General features: G+C 39.2%; 1 protein-coding gene across 2 annotated transcripts in view; it reads right to left on the bottom strand.

Annotated features, from left to right (window-relative positions):
• Window positions 1–303: 303 nt before the first annotated feature.
• The window catches only part of LOC111861774 (GTPase-activating protein CdGAPr), a 182,413-nt gene continuing 165,232 nt past the window's right edge, over window positions 304–17,484 (bottom strand). For both annotated transcript variants that reach the window (XM_023846615.2, XM_033750454.1), the window contains 5 exons: window positions 14,857–15,729; window positions 13,958–14,708; window positions 8,827–10,377; window positions 3,847–4,082; window positions 304–2,327 (listed from right to left, as the gene is read on the bottom strand). In XM_023846615.2, the coding sequence (XP_023702383.1) occupies window positions 3,847–4,082; window positions 8,827–10,377; window positions 13,958–14,708; window positions 14,857–15,729 (3,411 nt within the window). In that variant the 3' untranslated portion in view covers window positions 304–2,327. The remainder of the gene's footprint in view (window positions 2,328–3,846; window positions 4,083–8,826; window positions 10,378–13,957; window positions 14,709–14,856; window positions 15,730–17,484) is intronic.

Genomic DNA, 17,484 nt, shown 5'->3' with positions numbered 1-17,484 from the left:
ACAAAATCTGACAATAAAGTAAATACTCCTTAAAGTAATGAACATCAACTGGGAAGTCCATGATGCAACATTCCCACAGAATTCTCAGCTTTTCATCTTCACTTTAATTAGAATAAATTCTCTTATTTTTAACACATGTATTCCATTTCTTGAGCTCGAAGCACTTATAATTTGCTGCAAGGCAATTTAAAAATCCTTTTATCAAGTTGGATGATGTATGTACAGTCGAACTTGGTTATTGTGACCATGGTTGTAGTGACAACTTGGCTATAGTGTGTAACATTGAGTGGTACTAATTAAGTCTTCATATAACATTTGCTTTTCTGCTTCTCTTAGAAAGCCTTACATGGAATAACAAATTCGTTTATAACAATATCTGGCACCCTGCTCTCACCCCACCTCTTTGCATGGACAACAAAATGTTTAACAGGATTTCTCATACTCTCTGTGACAACAACCCTTTTTAAGTAATACGAAGTGACCCTGAGTACTCTCAGTTCCCCAAGAAAATTGAAAAACTAGCTTCAGTAACAAACGGGCCTCAAGAAATATGTGCATATTCTACTTATTATTACATCCAGTTTACATTTGAAGTGAAATTTAGTGCTCTACAGAATGATCCTATGTAATTCTTCTTGAAATCTAATTCAATTCCTTCATAAGCTAGCATGATACTTGTTTCTAATGACCCAATTTCTCTTGTCCTTTGGTTGATGCTATAACCAAATTTGACTGTGCATCATTTACCAAATGAATTGAACATAGCTTTAAAATAACAAACTTTCTTAAAGTTTCCTCCAGCTGATTTAAAGCTGTTTTGAACCCCTAAGACAGTGCTGTTGTCCTACTTGTTAGTGCCAGGCTGGACACTTGTCACACAATTAAGACGTTACAAATCCTGTACCATCTATCAATATCTTCAAAATGTGTAGCATACATTCAAATGAAATTAGAAGCATATTTGCAAAACAAAATCCAATGGAGAGAGTGAATATAACTATATGAAAATTCCCTTTATGTGAAAAGTTTGTATTAGCAGCCACAATCAAAAGTGAAGAGGTTCAAAAAATGGGAAAACTGCATCCATGAGCAGGAGATAATACACGATCAAAATGAGAATGTGGTTATATCACAGTATCATTAAAAATCATTATTGTCACTAGGAGTATGTGAATTACACTGAAATGAGTATGTGGTTACATTGTAATATCATTACAAATTGTTATTGTCACTAAAAGTATGTGACTTACATTGTTTAAATGTGATGTGAATGTTCTTATATTATCGCACGAATAAATGAAATCTGAATCAATTAACCTGTAATAAACTGTCATGGCAATACAGCATATATGGCAGACATGTGACTGTCTCTACAAAAACAGGCAGAGCATGTGGAGAGGAAAATTCATGTTTCATATGGGTCACTAGTCACCTCTGAGTGCGCTGGCTGTAATGAATAAATACATTAAAACAAATTAACATGCTAAAAGTCAAGTTTTATCAATATCTTCAAAACTGCATCAGAGGAATGTTGATATTCCATGACATTTGATGAATAACACCATCTTACCATATCATTACAAAAACAAATACACAGAACACAAATGTGAAAAAATGTGGTACAATGAGCCAGCTTTATGAAAAACTCTCTCAGAAAATCATAATGTCAGAATGGAGGTTGGTTTCCATATATGTAAAACAATAAGTCACTCCACAAGTTCAAAACATTCATGTCAAACAGAAAAAAAAATGCATGAATGTGTTCTGTCTGTTAGAAAAGCACACACTAGTACCAAATGCAGGTAGCATGTAGCAGATATCTAGAACTTTGCGTGGGCAAAGAAGCCCATAATATGTCACTTATAATGAAGGTTAGCCCTTCGAACAAAGTAGGCAAAAACCATTCACAACACTTGTTATTATATTTCCATTTTTAGGGATTTTCTGTTGTAACACTTATACACTCTGCCATTCAAGCAATGTTCACATACTTGTACTTCAAAAGCACCCTTGAGTCTTACATCATTTGTGACCACAGAGCTTTCGCTGAACTTCAGAGCAGCGGACATTATATAATGCTTGGAATGATCCATCGCAGCTGATTTCCTTCTCATTCCAAAAAGACAGCACCTAATATTGAATCTATGTACATGTAAGAAACAGGTGCTGCCTCTGATTCTTAAAAGCATATAAATATATTACATATCTATTTTATTCTGGGGGGCAGGGTTTATTTTTATGTTTTATTTTGTTTTTGCAGGTTTAGTACGTTTCTTACTTGGTACTTATCACAGTCGCACTTTCTCATCTCTAGTAGGCAGCAAAACCTGCAAGTAAATTTCAAGAGTTTGTCATCAACCCCAACTATTGACTGACATCAAGATACAGGTCTTCCTTTGAGAAGCACATAGGCAGTGAGCTGATTGTGTGAGTCCCTGTTATGAGACCTTATATTCCATGCTGAACCAGCTTATTCACTATTTTCATGCTGTATAAAACAATGTTCAAATCCTTTCCCATCCCCATAACATCAAGTTTATCATTAGGCTGAATCCTATTGTAAATTTTTATGACATTAAAATAACACTTGACAGCAAATATATTGCAAAATTTCATCAATAACAGCTTTTACACAATACTGTAGAAAGAATTTTTGGTACACAATGAAGGAATGAATTCTGACAACGTGTGTATGTATCAACACAAATGCACGTGTACACGCATGCACACACATAAAATCTGACTGCAGGGGGATGATGCTTAAGAAAATTTCTTTAGAAAAAAGTGAGATTTTATTTCATAATAATTGTAAGAAGTCAACTACACTCAAAATTTTGAAGGGAGTACATGGAGGGCAAGAGAATGAATATAATCTATTATTTAAAAACTTCTAGCATGATCTATCCATCTATATTTAGATTTATGCTGACCAGGATGATCACAGCAAATCAAGAGTCAAACTATAGTAACTCTTTCCAACTAATTTAATAAACCTTAATCCCAACCAACTGCAGAGCATGTGGTACTTCTCAAATAGTTGATATTCATATATTCACGACATTCAGTGTTGCTCATTAATACTACAAAAGCCCACCACTGCAACCACCCTAAGACAATGCCATCCAGTTTACATCCACACAACTTATTTTCCCTAAGATTCCTTTTTCATCATCATCCTCCTAGTGATCCCCATTGTGACATATTAATTCACATTTTAATTAAATGTTACCAAAATTCAGTCAAATTACAAGAAAAATTAATGTTACTCATATTGCTAGAAATGCAAGGACAAAAATAAAATATGTTTGGACAGATATACTCAGGCACTGAAACATGGATAGTAAATACTATCTTGCTCAGATGGCAGCACCAATCACAACCTGGTGCTTTAAAAAAAATTGAAGCAATTACAGGTTTACCACAATTTAATAAGAATCTAATACGCCTGCACAAGCTTTGAGAGTCATGGCAACCAACCAAAATGTAGTTCTTTGGCTCTGATCTGTGTTCAGAAAAGAAGGTTTCAAGGGCTTAAACAAGAATATAATTGACTCAGTCAATGGGGAGAGCTTGCTTGATGCATCCCAACATGTGAGCAGTCAAAGATGCATTTGGTGCCCTACATAACAATGTCCAGGTACACTGACTACTGCATAAGGAGCAACTCATCAAGATAATACTGAGGTGTTTCTTACCTACAATATCCTTCTGATGTTATGCCATGTGATTTTTATCTATTTTCATGGAAGAAGAACTGGTTGAAGGGGTGTCAGACCAGTGGCTTAAAACACTGCAATCACCATTAACAAACTCCACTAAAATGTACACATTAAAATGTTACTCTACCTAGACAGAGGATAAATACTGCTTCCCCGTTGGAGCAGGTCTAGGAGGGGCCTGACTTGTGGCATCTCTGCGGTTTTCAAACAATGCTGCCATATCTCTGATACAGTAGGAAGGTGAAGTCTGGCAAACAGGGAAATCTGCTGATGATCTCCTCCCTGAACTGTCATTAATAACCCTATTCTCTGGTGAATGTGCTGGAATTGAAGCAGGGCGCCTGTCAGGATCGCCTGATTTTCCTGTGGCAAAAAACACACAGGTGAAGAGTACAATCTTCTTAGTTGTAGCATTGTTCAGCAACAGACTGACATTTCACAGTAAACATATCATCACCACTGCAGAAATTATTTTACTTCTAACAAGGTACCATAGTTAGTTGAGGCACTATGCTACAAGCCGGAAGGTCGCAGGTTCAAGTCCTGATGAGGTCATTGGATTTTTTCAATTGGCCTAAGCCTTCCAGCCGCACTATGGCCCTGGGGTTGACTCAGACTCTAACAGAAATGAGTACCAGGAATTAATTAAATAATTTTCCTGGGGAGTAAGTGCGGCCGGTGCATAAGGCTGACAACCTTACTGCCATCTTTGAGCCGATTGTCTAGGTAATGTGGGAACCTCAATGTTTCACAACCCTATGGACCTTCACAGTCTGTTACAGGGATAGCTTTACTTACGTTTACTTTTAGAAAGTTTATTTGCAGTTTATTTTGACACTGTCAGTAACGCAGGCTATATAGTTTCACATGCTTCCTGATAGTCATTAATGAATCAGAAGGGATGCGGAAGGAAATGGTTACGATCCAATTTAAGGTACCATTCCCAGCATTTTCCAGGACGGTCTGAGAAAAATCACAAAAACATCAGTCAGTACAGTGAATGCCCAGGGAGAGATTCAAACCAGCCACCTCCCAAGTGTGTTCAAATGGGACAAGGACTACTGCACTGTATATGGTCAACTAGTTAGGATGGGCAGCTAATAATTACTTAACACAAGTGTATAAACTGTGGGAGCCATGAAGAATCAAAGGAGATAAAAGGATAATTAATGTACAGAGTGGCAGGACACTTAAAGAAATCATATCAACTCTGCAGAAATTAGTTAGGATGATAATTATGTATAGTAAACTGGAAGGGTTGGTTGCTTAGTGGGTTATGTAAGGTGCTGTATCAACTACTGAAGTTATTCATCAATGATTAGGGGGAGAGTATGATCATATGCAGCACAATGGGAAGGATTAAGGGGAAAGCCATTGCAGCCCATGTTGATATGAAATTTTTGTTTTGGGCCAGAATTACTGAGGAAGTGTATGAAAAACCTACAAGGACAGCTGATGCCTAAATGAAATTAGAACCAGGCATGTCCCAAATACAAGACATATGTGATAGCTCTGAGTCAACCTGGCCAGTGAAATGGAAAGAAATAGGAAGGCCAGGGCCTATTTAAACGCATTATTCCAGTATTCACCTAGAATCAACAAAGGAAATCATGCAGTGTGATTTCTGAAACAACACTTAAAGATGTAGTACATGTTTGGACATGTGGCAGGTCAAATGGGTGTCTTAAATGAATGCATCACAAATACATTCTTGGGGGCGGGGAAGTAACTTTGATAAGGCCTCACACTTCATTATTTAGAATCTGTGGAGTGATAAACGTTTTTGGAACTACCACTGTATCCAGTGCACAACAGCAAAAGTGAGCGGTTTTAATTTTAATTTGACATCCCAGTTCCTAGATATTTTACCAAAATTTTGCTCCTCAAGGTAGGGAACAACTTTACTTACATTCTGAAGTAGCAAATGATATTTTGGAGANCATGACAATATGATTCCCAATACACCCAAAAAAAAAAAAAAAAAAAAAAAAAAAAAAAAAAAAAAATGAAAAAAAAAATGAAAAAAAAAGTATGAATTTCAATAAAGCCCTTCTTGAGAAGCTGCCAGTCGCTCAGCTACTCAATAATTTCCCAACATTTTATGGTACCCCAGTGCTCATTGCCATGCTCATAAGAGCCTGCCAATGATCCCTATCCTAAGCTACATGAATTCAGTCCATACTACACCATCCTATCATTTTAAGGCTAATCATATTATCTTCCCACCTACATCTAGGTCTTCCTAGTGGTCTCTTTTCTTCTGGCTTAGCTCTCATCACGAGTTTTGTGAGCCTCTGACATTAAGGGAGGAACACAGACTGAGGGTGTTTGAGAACAGGGTGTTGAGGAGAATATTTGGACTGAAGAGAGATGAAGTGACAGGAGGTTGGAGAAAACTGCATAATGAGGAGCTTCATAACTTGTACTCTTCTCCAAGTATAATTAGAATCATCAAGTCAAGGAGGATGAGGTAGGCAGGTCATGTAGCATGAATGGGGGAGACGAGGAATGTGTATGGGATATTGCTGGGAAACCCAGAAGGAAAGAGACCACAGGGAAGACCAAGGCGTAGGTGGGTGGACAATATTAGAGTGGATCTTAGAGAGATAGGATGGGATGGTATGGATTGGATAGATCTGGCTCAGGATAGGGACCAGTGGAGGACTCTTGTGAACATGGTAATGAACCTTCGTGTTCCATAAAATGCTGGAAGTTCTTGAGTAGCTACAGAATTGGCGGCTCCTCCAGAAGGGCTCAGCTCCATGAGTAAGTAAGTAAGTAAGCATAAACCCTACTCTGCCTTGCTTGATACTTTTTTCCTTGATAAAATACATCTATTTTTTCCAGTATATGTTTGCAGAAGTCCCCTGAGAGTGTGGCTGGAAGGACCTGTTTGGTGTTTATTTCTTCACTGGATATCATGCATCATTTGAACTGGATTCAGCTAAGTATGCTTCCAAATTTTTCTTTCTTTCATGCCCAATTTCACTAACTCTTACTCATGAACTGTATTAATCATGCACATCACCCACTTTTCTTTCTGAACTTGGACAAAAATATCACCTGTTCTGAGAAGAAATGATTGCCCTTTCATCATGTTTTCAATTCCTCTTTCAATATCTTGTGGAATTCCTCTATTAGTCCTTATGGCACCTCAAACTCTTGCTTTTCTTTTCAGTAAATTTTCTCACAATTTTATACTGTTATAAAAGTTTTCTTGATAATTGTGGCCATTAAAACCCATCTCAATTTGCAAAACAGAAAGAACTGTTGTCATCCAACTCTTCCATTTTGCATGATACAGCTTTACACACCATTCTCACTAGCACTCCATGGGATTATCCCTTCAGCTAAAGACAGTTCTCTTTGTGGGCTGTAAACTGATCTCAAATTGTGGAGGGAATATTCCTAAACAGGTTAACTTTTAAACAGGCTGCTTGAGTCCTGTATGTGTTGGCTGTTGTCATGATGTGCTGATCTTGCCAAATAGCCTCAAAAAGTAGTTACTATAGGATTCTGACGATGGTGTATAACGCACAGAGATATTGGGTTTTCGGACTTTATCCATCGTCCTGTTTTATTTTTAAGATAACTAAGAAAAACACGACGTTTCGGAAACTGGATCTGTTTCCGTTCTCAGGTGAGGGAAAACACCTATTCTGTTGGGTGTTTTCCCTCACTTGAGGATGGCAACAGATCCAGTTTCCGAAACGTCATGTTTTTCTTAGTTATCTTAAAAAAAAAGGATGATGGATAAAGTCCGAAAACCCAATAGCTCTGAGCCTCAAAAAGGTTTCCACTCATGGTCTGAAGGAAAATTGATGTGCACACTGTGGCGGCCGTTGACTAGCAGTCTTTCATATAATCCTTTCTATCCTATTCCATCAAAATAATGAGACGTAAAAAGTGTTAATCCATAAAATGATAATGCTGGACCACTTCACTGTTTAAGGTAATATTCTGCATTCGTGAGAATTATGACTGTGGTGGAGATTTGGCTGGTCTGTAAAAAGTTGTAAAAGTTCATCACCAATTCCAGCAATGACCACTGCCGTAACATTATCAGGGTTATCCAAAATTAAATTCAATCTTCTGATTCCAAGAAATATTTCAGCACTCATTTTCAAATCTATTTTGTGCCATACACCTTCTGATTTCATCTCCAGAATAAATGTTAAGTTTGAGATGAAAAAATTTCATCTTTATTTGTACTGTGTGACTGACTGTAATGCAAAGACAAGACAAGACAAGGTTGTGACCATTAACAGGCCATGATACTAGGCCTGGCTTCTGGGTTGCACATATGAAGCATGGAAAGTAGCAGCATTGTAATGACTGCAGCGATGTTGCAGAAGGGAGGGAGGGTGATTTACCATAACTAAGGTCCCACAGCAACCCACATCCTACAATCCATATCTTGGTTAGTGGGCTATGTAGTTCCACTTTATATTCTGTTGAGATTGGCCAGGTCAAATACTGGCAGTACCTGAACTGGTGGTGGCAACAACGGTGTCCAGGGTTTCTACTTCACGGGATACATCAGAAAAAGGATATGCATAACTATAACTTTTCTACCTGAACCCATGTTTGATATTACAGTCAGTCACAAAGCTACAGAAGTGGAATGAATGCACTCTTTTGAATTCTTATTGTATCTAAAGGCATGAACTACAAGTTGGTTTGTATCTGGTGGGATCAAGAGTAACAAAATTTGACTGTAAGCAACTGAGACATAATAATGCTCCATTATTTCCGCCAGTATCTGCAACATATCGCACAGTGGTTTGATGTGCTAGCAGATGGAATGGTAGAACTGTTACACATAGTTATCTATAGGCACGAGTTACACGTGGTCTATGTTCATTATTAGATTTCAACATCATTCTTCAGGCTATCGATAATCTTGAGCCAATATGTCGGCTGGAGAGGCACCCAAGAGGTAAAGAACAACATGGCTAACAAAAACATAGATCTGTGGGATCCATACATGATGCACTGGATTTAAATCAATGCTACCAACATGACCTGTACACAGTGCATTAATATCCATTAATGCATTATAAAATCTGTGCTGGCTGACACTATGAGATTATATGTACAAACTCACCTCCTGCAGACAACCGTATCGCCACAGAAGGGTGCTCTGGAGAGCCCTCAAACTTGTCAGTGCTTCTTCTTTGTATCACATTGTTATCAGCTGACCTTGTTAAACTTTCCCTGACAGTTGCAGTTCTTAATGAGTTGGGTCGTTCTGTCTCACTGTTTGAGAACTGTCTTGTCACTTCCAATGCATGCCCCTTAGAACTTTCAAGTGCAGATGGTTTAGAGTGATCCTCCAAATGGATTGGACCTGATGACCTAGAAGTGAATCTGTCTCTTTCATTAGTATGAAGGTTTGAAGTTGGTCCCATACTGACAATCATACAATCAGAATTAAGTCTATGTCTCACGGTAACACAAGTAATTGGTGATTTCTCAGGACTCATGGGGGAACTGCTGAATTTCTGTTTATCACCTGTAGATGAACGACAGTGACGTGCACTTCGACAATCATCACTACCAAGTTCTAATTGTTTATCAAGACGTCCAGGGCTTGACACACTATCGTACATCTGTTTACCTGACAGCTCACTGTCCGTATCTTTTGGGCTTACACTTCTCCTCCCAAACCTCCTTTCTCTGCTTCTCTCCAGTGTCCCAGAAAGCCGTTCGTTACCTGGAAGCGACTCTATCATAATGTCTCTCTCTCTTTCATCTGCTGTAGTTCGACAACTGTTCCTTCGCACTCGGTCACTTCCTGTTGCAAAGGAACGAGATATATCCACAGGTTCAACTGCTGGACCTGACACTGATTTTCCTGCTTTCTGTTTTAATCGCTGTAAGATCTCATCACGTTCACCACGGAAACTCTCTGAACGGTATTTCTCCCTAAGGAACAACCTTCGCTCCTCCTTATATCGCTCTATCCTTTCTCTTCTTTCTGGATCATCAAGACCTATGGCTGCAATAAAAACTGTTTTTTCCCCTGGTACACCACCCACTTGAGATGCACTTTTGTTCTTCTCACAGTCATTTGTCACTAAGCTATCTTCATGCTCCCGTGTGTCATTTATGTCAGGTGAAGTCTGCACACGTACCAACTGGCCAGGGTCTTCACTACTGGAAGCAAGAAATTCGCCCTCACCCAATGACACACTCAAAGCTGTTGAATTTGCAAGCTTGCCCCTTGCTGCCTTTGCAAGTCCTGTTTGCTCACATGGTGGTACTGCTGTCACAGAATTCCCATGTGGACTTGGACCTGAATGACATGGCAGATTAGGCATAACTGATGTGAAGCCAGAGTCTTTCTCAGACATATCTGGATTCACAGAAATGAAGACTCGATTGGGCTTGGTATCCAAAGACATATCTGAAACAGTGACTGAATGAGAGTCCAGCTTTTGATTTAAGGTTGAAGTAATGGAATCAGAATTCATGCCCAAGTTTTCAGCAGTTTCGTGGCTGGAGAAGCTGAACCGCTGGCGAGATGTTGTAGAAGAGGACTGGCCATCAAGACCATGCTGAGCGAGAGTTGGAGAAGTCTCAAACTTCGAAAGTAGTTCTCGAATATTACACTTGCTGCTTTGCTTCTGTGACTGCTGGGAGGTCCCATCACTCCCTGAAAGGTACAAGCACTCCTATTACTCAAGTGTGTTACAGCAATACCAGAAAATACAGACAAGAAAAAAAGACTCTTCAGTTGCATTCAAAAACAAAGGATTATCTGCTTGCTTGTTCCTGCTTCACTTTGTAAGCTTCATGGCTCCACACAGTGTTCCACAAAATGACTATCAAACTTCAGAAGGTTATTAACTAGGTTATTTGTAACCACAAATCCTTGATCAACATGAATCAAACTGTCACCTAATGGAGCTATTGCTGAAGAATGAGGAAATACAAAGTATATTATAGACAATTACTGGATTTTGGAACTTCGTCCATCATCTGAAAACCCAGTAAATCTGAGTGTTATACACCACTGTCAGAGCCCTTTAGAATCAACTAATATTGCAGAGTAAAACAATTTGGTGGTGGGGGGGGATCTTACCAGTCACATAGCAATTTTATTACTTACTTATACTACTCACAGTAATCCTGCATTGAGTGCATAGGTAAATATTTTTCTGTTAATTTCCTGTCCAGAATGGTCTAAAACAGGGAGAAGCTTTATCACCACTGCTTTTCAACTTTGTTTTAGCATATGCCCTTAGGTAGGTCTAGGAAAACCAGATGGGATACATCAGCTATTGGTCTATGCTGATGATGTAAATCTACTGGGTGTTAATCTAGATACCATAAAGAGAAACACACAAACTTTAATTGACACTGGTAAGGAGGTTAGTCTAGAAGAAAACACAGAGAAAACCAAATAAATGTTGCTGTCTCATCACCAAAATGCATGGGAGAATCATGATATAAAGATAGGTAACAAATGTTTTGAAAATGTGTCACTGTTCAGATATTTGGGAATTATGATAACAAATCAAAACCTGATTTAGGTGTGAATTAAGAGGAGATTGAACTCAGGTAATGCTTGCTACCATTCAGTCCAGAACCATTTGTCTTCTTGTCTGCTGTCTAAAAACATAAACATTAGAATATAACAAATTGTAATTTTGTCTGTGGTTCTGTATGGGTGTGAAACTTGGTCTCTGACATTAAGGGAGGAACATAACTGAAGGTTTTTGAGAACAGGGTGTTGAGGAGAATATTTGGACCGAAGAGAGAGGAAGTGACAGGAGGTTGGAGAAAACTGCATAATGAGGAGCTTCATAACTTGTACTCTTCTCCGAGAATAATTAGAATGATCAAGTCAAGGGGGATGACATTGGCAGGGTATGCAGCATGAATGGGGGACAAGAGGAATGCATATGAGATATTGGTGAGAAAGCCAGTCCACTGGGAAGACCAAGGTGTAGGTGGGTGAACAATATTAAAGTGAATCTTACAGAGATAGGATGGGATGGTATGGATTGGATTGATCTGGCTCAGGATATGTACCAGTGGAGGGCTCCTGTGAACACAGTAATACACCTTCGGGTTTCATAAAATGTTGGGAATTTCTTGAGCAGCTACGCAAATGGCGGCTTCTCCAGAAGGGTTCAGCACCGTGAGTGAGTGAGTGAGAGAGTGATTAGCTATTATCTATTCAAAGGAAATTCTGTAACCAGTTATACCTATTTTCCAGTTGAATATGTTTACTCTTACATTTAAAAAATGGAGAGGCCAATGTTAAATTTTCCTTCCAGAAAAAGAGCATAATTATCGTCTTTGGCACAGGATAGTATAATTGGTTGAGACACTATGCTATAAGTTGGAAAGTCGTGGGATTGAACCCCGATTAGGTGAATTTTTTTCAATTTANCTAGGTTATTTGTAACCACAAATCCTTGATCAACATGAATCAAACTGTCACCTAATGGAGCTATTGCTGAAGAATGAGGAAATACAAAGTATATTAAAGACAATTACTGGATTTTGGAACTTCGTCCATCATCTGAAAACCCAGTAAATCTGAGTGTTATACACCACTGTCAGAGCCCTTTAGAATCAACTAATATTGCAGAGTAAAACAATTTGGTGGTGGGGGGGGATCTTACCAGTCACATAGCAATTTTATTACTTACTTATACTACTCACAGTAATCCTGCATTGAGTGCATAGGTAAATATTTTTCTGTTAATTTCCTGTCCAGAATGGTCTAAAACAGGGAGAAGCTTTATCACCACTGCTTTTCAACTTTGTTTTAGCATATGCCCTTAGGTAGGTCTAGGAAAACCAGATGGGATACATCAGCTATTGGTCTATGCTGATGATGTAAATCTACTGGGTGTTAATCTAGATACCATAAAGAGAAACACACAAACTTTAATTGACACTGGTAAGGAGGTTAGTCTAGAAGAAAACACAGAGAAAACCAAATAAATGTTGCTGTCTCATCACCAAAATGCATGGGAGAATCATGATATAAAGATAGGTAACAAATGTTTTGAAAATGTGTCACTGTTCAGATATTTGGGAATTATGATAACAAATCAAAACCTGATTTAGGTGTGAATTAAGAGGAGATTGAACTCAGGTAATGCTTGCTACCATTCAGTCCAGAACCATTTGTCTTCTTGTCTGCTGTCTAAAAACATAAAAATTAGAATATAACAAATTGTAATTTTGTCTGTGGTTCTGTATGGGTGTGAAACTTGGTCTCTGACATTAAGGGAGGAACATAACTGAAGGTTTTTGAGAACAGGGTGTTGAGGAGAATATTTGGACCGAAGAGAGAGGAAGTGACAGGAGGTTGGAGAAAACTGCATAATGAGGAGCTTCATAACTTGTACTCTTCTCCGAGAATAATTAGAATGATCAAGTCAAGGGGGATGACATTGGCAGGGTATGCAGCATGAATGGGGGACAAGAGGAATGCATATGAGATATTGGTGAGAAAGCCAGTCCACTGGGAAGACCAATGTGTAGGTGGGTGAACAATATTAAAGTGAATCTTACAGAGATAGGATGGGATGGTATGGATTGGATTGATCTGGCTCAGGATATGTACCAGTGGAGGGCTCCTGTGAACACAGTAATACACCTTCGGGTTTCATAAAATGTTGGGAATTTCTTGAGCAGCTACGCAAATGGCGGCTTCTCCAGAAGGGTTCAGCACCGTGAGTGAGTGAGTGAGAGAGTGATTAGCTATTATCTATTCAAAGGAAATTCTGTAACCAGTTATACCTATTTTCCAGTTGAATATGTTTACTCTTACATTTAAAAAATGGAGAGGCCAATGTTAAATTTTCCTTCCAGAAAAAGAGCATAATTATCGTCTTTGGCACAGGATAGTATAATTGGTTGAGACACTATGCTATAAGTTGGAAAGTCGTGGGATTGAACCCCGATTAGGTGAATTTTTTTCAATTTATCTAATCCTTCAAGCTGAATTATGCCCCTGGGGTCAACTCAGCCTTTAACAGAAATGAGTACCAGGAATATTCTTGGGGGTAAAGGGCAGCCAGCACGTATGGCTGACAACCTTACTGCCATCTGCAAGCCGATTGTCTAGAAAATGTGGGAGCCTCAACCTCTCTCAACCCTATGGGCCTTCACAGCTTGTTACAGGGATACTGGGATACCTTTACTTTNTTTTTTTTTTTTTTTAACTTTTTACTAACCATCCTCTTTAAGTTTGTCATTTTAGTACTGACCTTGGTTTGCAATTCTCATTTCCTCCAGTTCTTGCCTCATCCGCCTTTCCCGAAGAATATCACGACCAATTTCAGACTCAAATTTCCGCCTGTTTGGGTTTGGATCCAAGACAGCCAGCCTCCGATGCTCTGGAGACAACTGTGGAGACCCCACAGAGGCACAAACTGGACTTACTTCAGACTCATTTCTGTCATTTGAAGTCTGTCTCTCAGAAGTCTTAATCTGCAAAATCATGCGCCCTTCTATCACAGAATCACTGCGTTTACTTCCCTCGTCACAATTCTCAGCTGACTGGCACTGTGTGGTTTGTGAACCAATCACTGTCACTATATCACAACTCTGAAGCACAGATTCACCATCTCTGCCACTCTCAGAACAACCCTCATGTTGCCCTGTATCACTAGGTTCCATTTCCTCAGAGTCCTCTGGTGACAATTTCTCACAGAAAGCTTCTACAAATGAACACTCCTGTGGCACCTCACCACTTTGAGTCTGCACAGACTCCTGAGTTACTCCTGCCTTTTCTGCCTCAACCACTTCTGAATCACAGTTCCCTCCCAATCTCTCTAGTGTTTTATCACCTGGGTCCATCACATCACACCCTGGTTCTCCTAAAAGTTGGTTCACTTCATGGATTGACTGCCTGAAATATTTCACTTGCTGGTACACTTCTACATCATTGTCGGATTTGACTTCTTCCACATGCCCTGCACTCTTCTGAGGGGAAGAACTAGAAGCAGCAGGATTCAACTGAAAGATAGTAGTGCTTGTCAGAATACAAAAAAACAAGTCTCTCAATTATTCATTAAGAAGAATGCATTGAAATAATACATTCATTTTTAACCTTTATTGTCGGAACTTAAACCTCTCACTACTACCATGCTTGCAGAGATCTTACCTGAAGAACCTCATACAGATGTTCCTCATCTGCACAGCTGCTGTTCGGCACATTCTGGTACACACGTTGCTCATTGCAATTTGAAGCCAACTCCAAACCAATGCAGTCTTCCTGACACTGTGGAATATTCACAGGTTCGTATGTAACACTGTCTTCCAGGCTCAGCCCCTGACCTGTTACAGGTTCATAAACATCACAGTCTTTCCCTTTGGATGGGAAATTTTCATTCCTAGTCTGAGATTCTGCTAATGATGGACTAGTATCATCTACCAATATCCTTTCTTCTGTTTGTAGTGGACCCATAACATTGACATATTTAGAGCCATAAACTGACATTCCACTGGAATGGCTGTTTGACATATGTACATTTGTAAGTGGTCCTGGAACATTCTCATACCTTACCCCACTACACTGTACTGCCTGTGTAAGTATATTCTCATAGCTGTTCTCACCATCTAAATTTGGCGTTAGTGTTGGGGTCGGAGTGGGTGAAGGGGAGAGACTAGGTGCTCCCAGAAGATGATACTTTGTGCTCCCAGGCGTGGCAGGACTAGGTGTAAGTTTGAGATCATAATCTGGTGTGTTGGTAGTACTGCTGTTGCTGCAAGTTTCATCATCCAGGAGCGGCGTGTACAAAAGCAGCGGTGTGTCAGGAGTAGGGAGTCCGGAGCTGTGCAAGGTAAAACTTTCATTATCAGAGACTGTTGCTTCTGCCAATGATGGACTTGTATTGTCTGTATGTGCACTGGCCGCATTGACTGTGTTTGGAGGGCTGGCAGCTGCTGCAGCAGAAGAGGAAGCCATGGTGGGAGGTTTCGGATCACTGACATTCATGTAACGACGATGAGGGTGAACTTCAGCCTGCACCAGTAACTGTGAAGGGAAGACAGAAAATAAATAAGCTACATCTGCTCAAACACAAGGCAACATTGTTGTCCATTTTAGAGTGAAAAATCAAGTCTCTTAAATCTACATACTACAAGTAATACTGTATTCCCTATGTGGTTGGTTGGTCAAAAAATTACCCAGTAACTATCAAGCAACTACATGGAACAAAGTTCTTCTTGAGAAGAGAATACTGGCTCGTAAAGTAAACAAGTATCCACCATTTATGTAACAAAAATATTAACTGCAATGTTCACAACAGCTTGCAATTATATTGTGAATTATGATTCCAATCCATATTTCAAGACTCCAATTCCTTAACTGTTTAGTGCCAGGCTCTATGAGTAGTACATGATAAAAATGCCATGCTCTTTTGGCTGAAGCTCTGAGCCTTGATAAAAAATCTTTGCTTATACAATTTTGATTAGAGATGTCAAACATTTTTTAAGGATGAAAATGGTGATCTGCTTGCAGATTTCCACAATATTTTGCATAGGTGGAAGAACTACTTCACTCATTTATTGAATGTTCATAGGGTCAGTGACGTTAGGCAGACAGAAATCCATACAGCTGAGCCATTAGTGCCTGCTCCTAGTCGTTTTGAGGTTGAAATTGCTATTGCAAAGTTGAAAAGGTATAACTCGACAGTTAGTGATCAAATTCTGGCAGAATTTACTCAAGCAGAAGGCGAAATATTACGTTCTACGATCGATAAGCTAATTAATTCTATTTGGAATATGGAAGAATTGCCTTATCAGTGGAAGGAGTCCATTATTGTACCAATTCACAAGAAGAGTGATAAAACTGACTGTATTAATTATCATGGGATACCACTGCTATCAACTTCATACAGAACTTTATCCAATATTCCTCTCTCAGGGTTAAGTCCATGCACAGATGAAATTATTGGAGATCATCAGTGTGGGTTTCAACATAATAGATCAACTACCAATCAGATTTTATGCATTCATCAGACACTGGAGAAAAAAATAGAGTACAATGAGATACACAGCAGCTATTCTAATTCAGTTATGAGGGAAGTTGTACAATATTCTCATAGAGTTTGGGGTACCCATAAAACTAGTTAAGGCCGATTAAAATGTGTTTAAATTATAGTACAGGTAGCTGATCACAGTGGCTGAGCAATCTAAGTCATGAAATGTCTTCTTCACTCACTCGAACATTGGGACTATGGGTTTCAATCCCACTCAAGGCATGGATGTCTGTGTTTAATCTGTGTTTGTGCTGGGTAGTGGCCTTGTGACGGGCTTATCCCCCATCAGAGGAGCCCTATTGACTGTCTAAGATAAAGAAACTGAAGTAAAACAAGAGTTTCACAGATGCCCTATACTCCAAATGGGGCGCGAGGACAAGGAGAGAGTACAGAGATGCTTTAACGTTATCCTCACATTTATGCTTACGTCTTACAAGAGGGCTCTTTGTTTCAGATTTTCTGATCAAAATTTTGTATACATTTCTCACAACTCCCATGCATGTTACAGGTCCCCACCCATCTCATAAATCCTGACTTCATCAGCATCAGCAGCAGCAGCAGCAGGGGTTAGTCGCATTAGGCTGTTACAACTCAGAATTAGTTCTTCCAGCTCTTATAGTGACCATTTCTGCTTCTCCTATCTGTGTATACTAGCAAAATATTTCAGCCAATATGCTCAGAGGAAATTATCTTTCAGCCTTGTATTTTAGTATCCTTCGGCCATTAGCCTCGGTACTCTAATGATGACT

This window comes from Cryptotermes secundus, unplaced genomic scaffold (assembly GCF_002891405.2).
Source record: "Cryptotermes secundus unplaced genomic scaffold, Csec_1.0 scaffold413, whole genome shotgun sequence".
Classification (NCBI taxonomy): domain Eukaryota; kingdom Metazoa; phylum Arthropoda; class Insecta; order Blattodea; family Kalotermitidae; genus Cryptotermes; species Cryptotermes secundus.
This window is presented reverse-complemented; position numbering and strand designations above follow the sequence as displayed.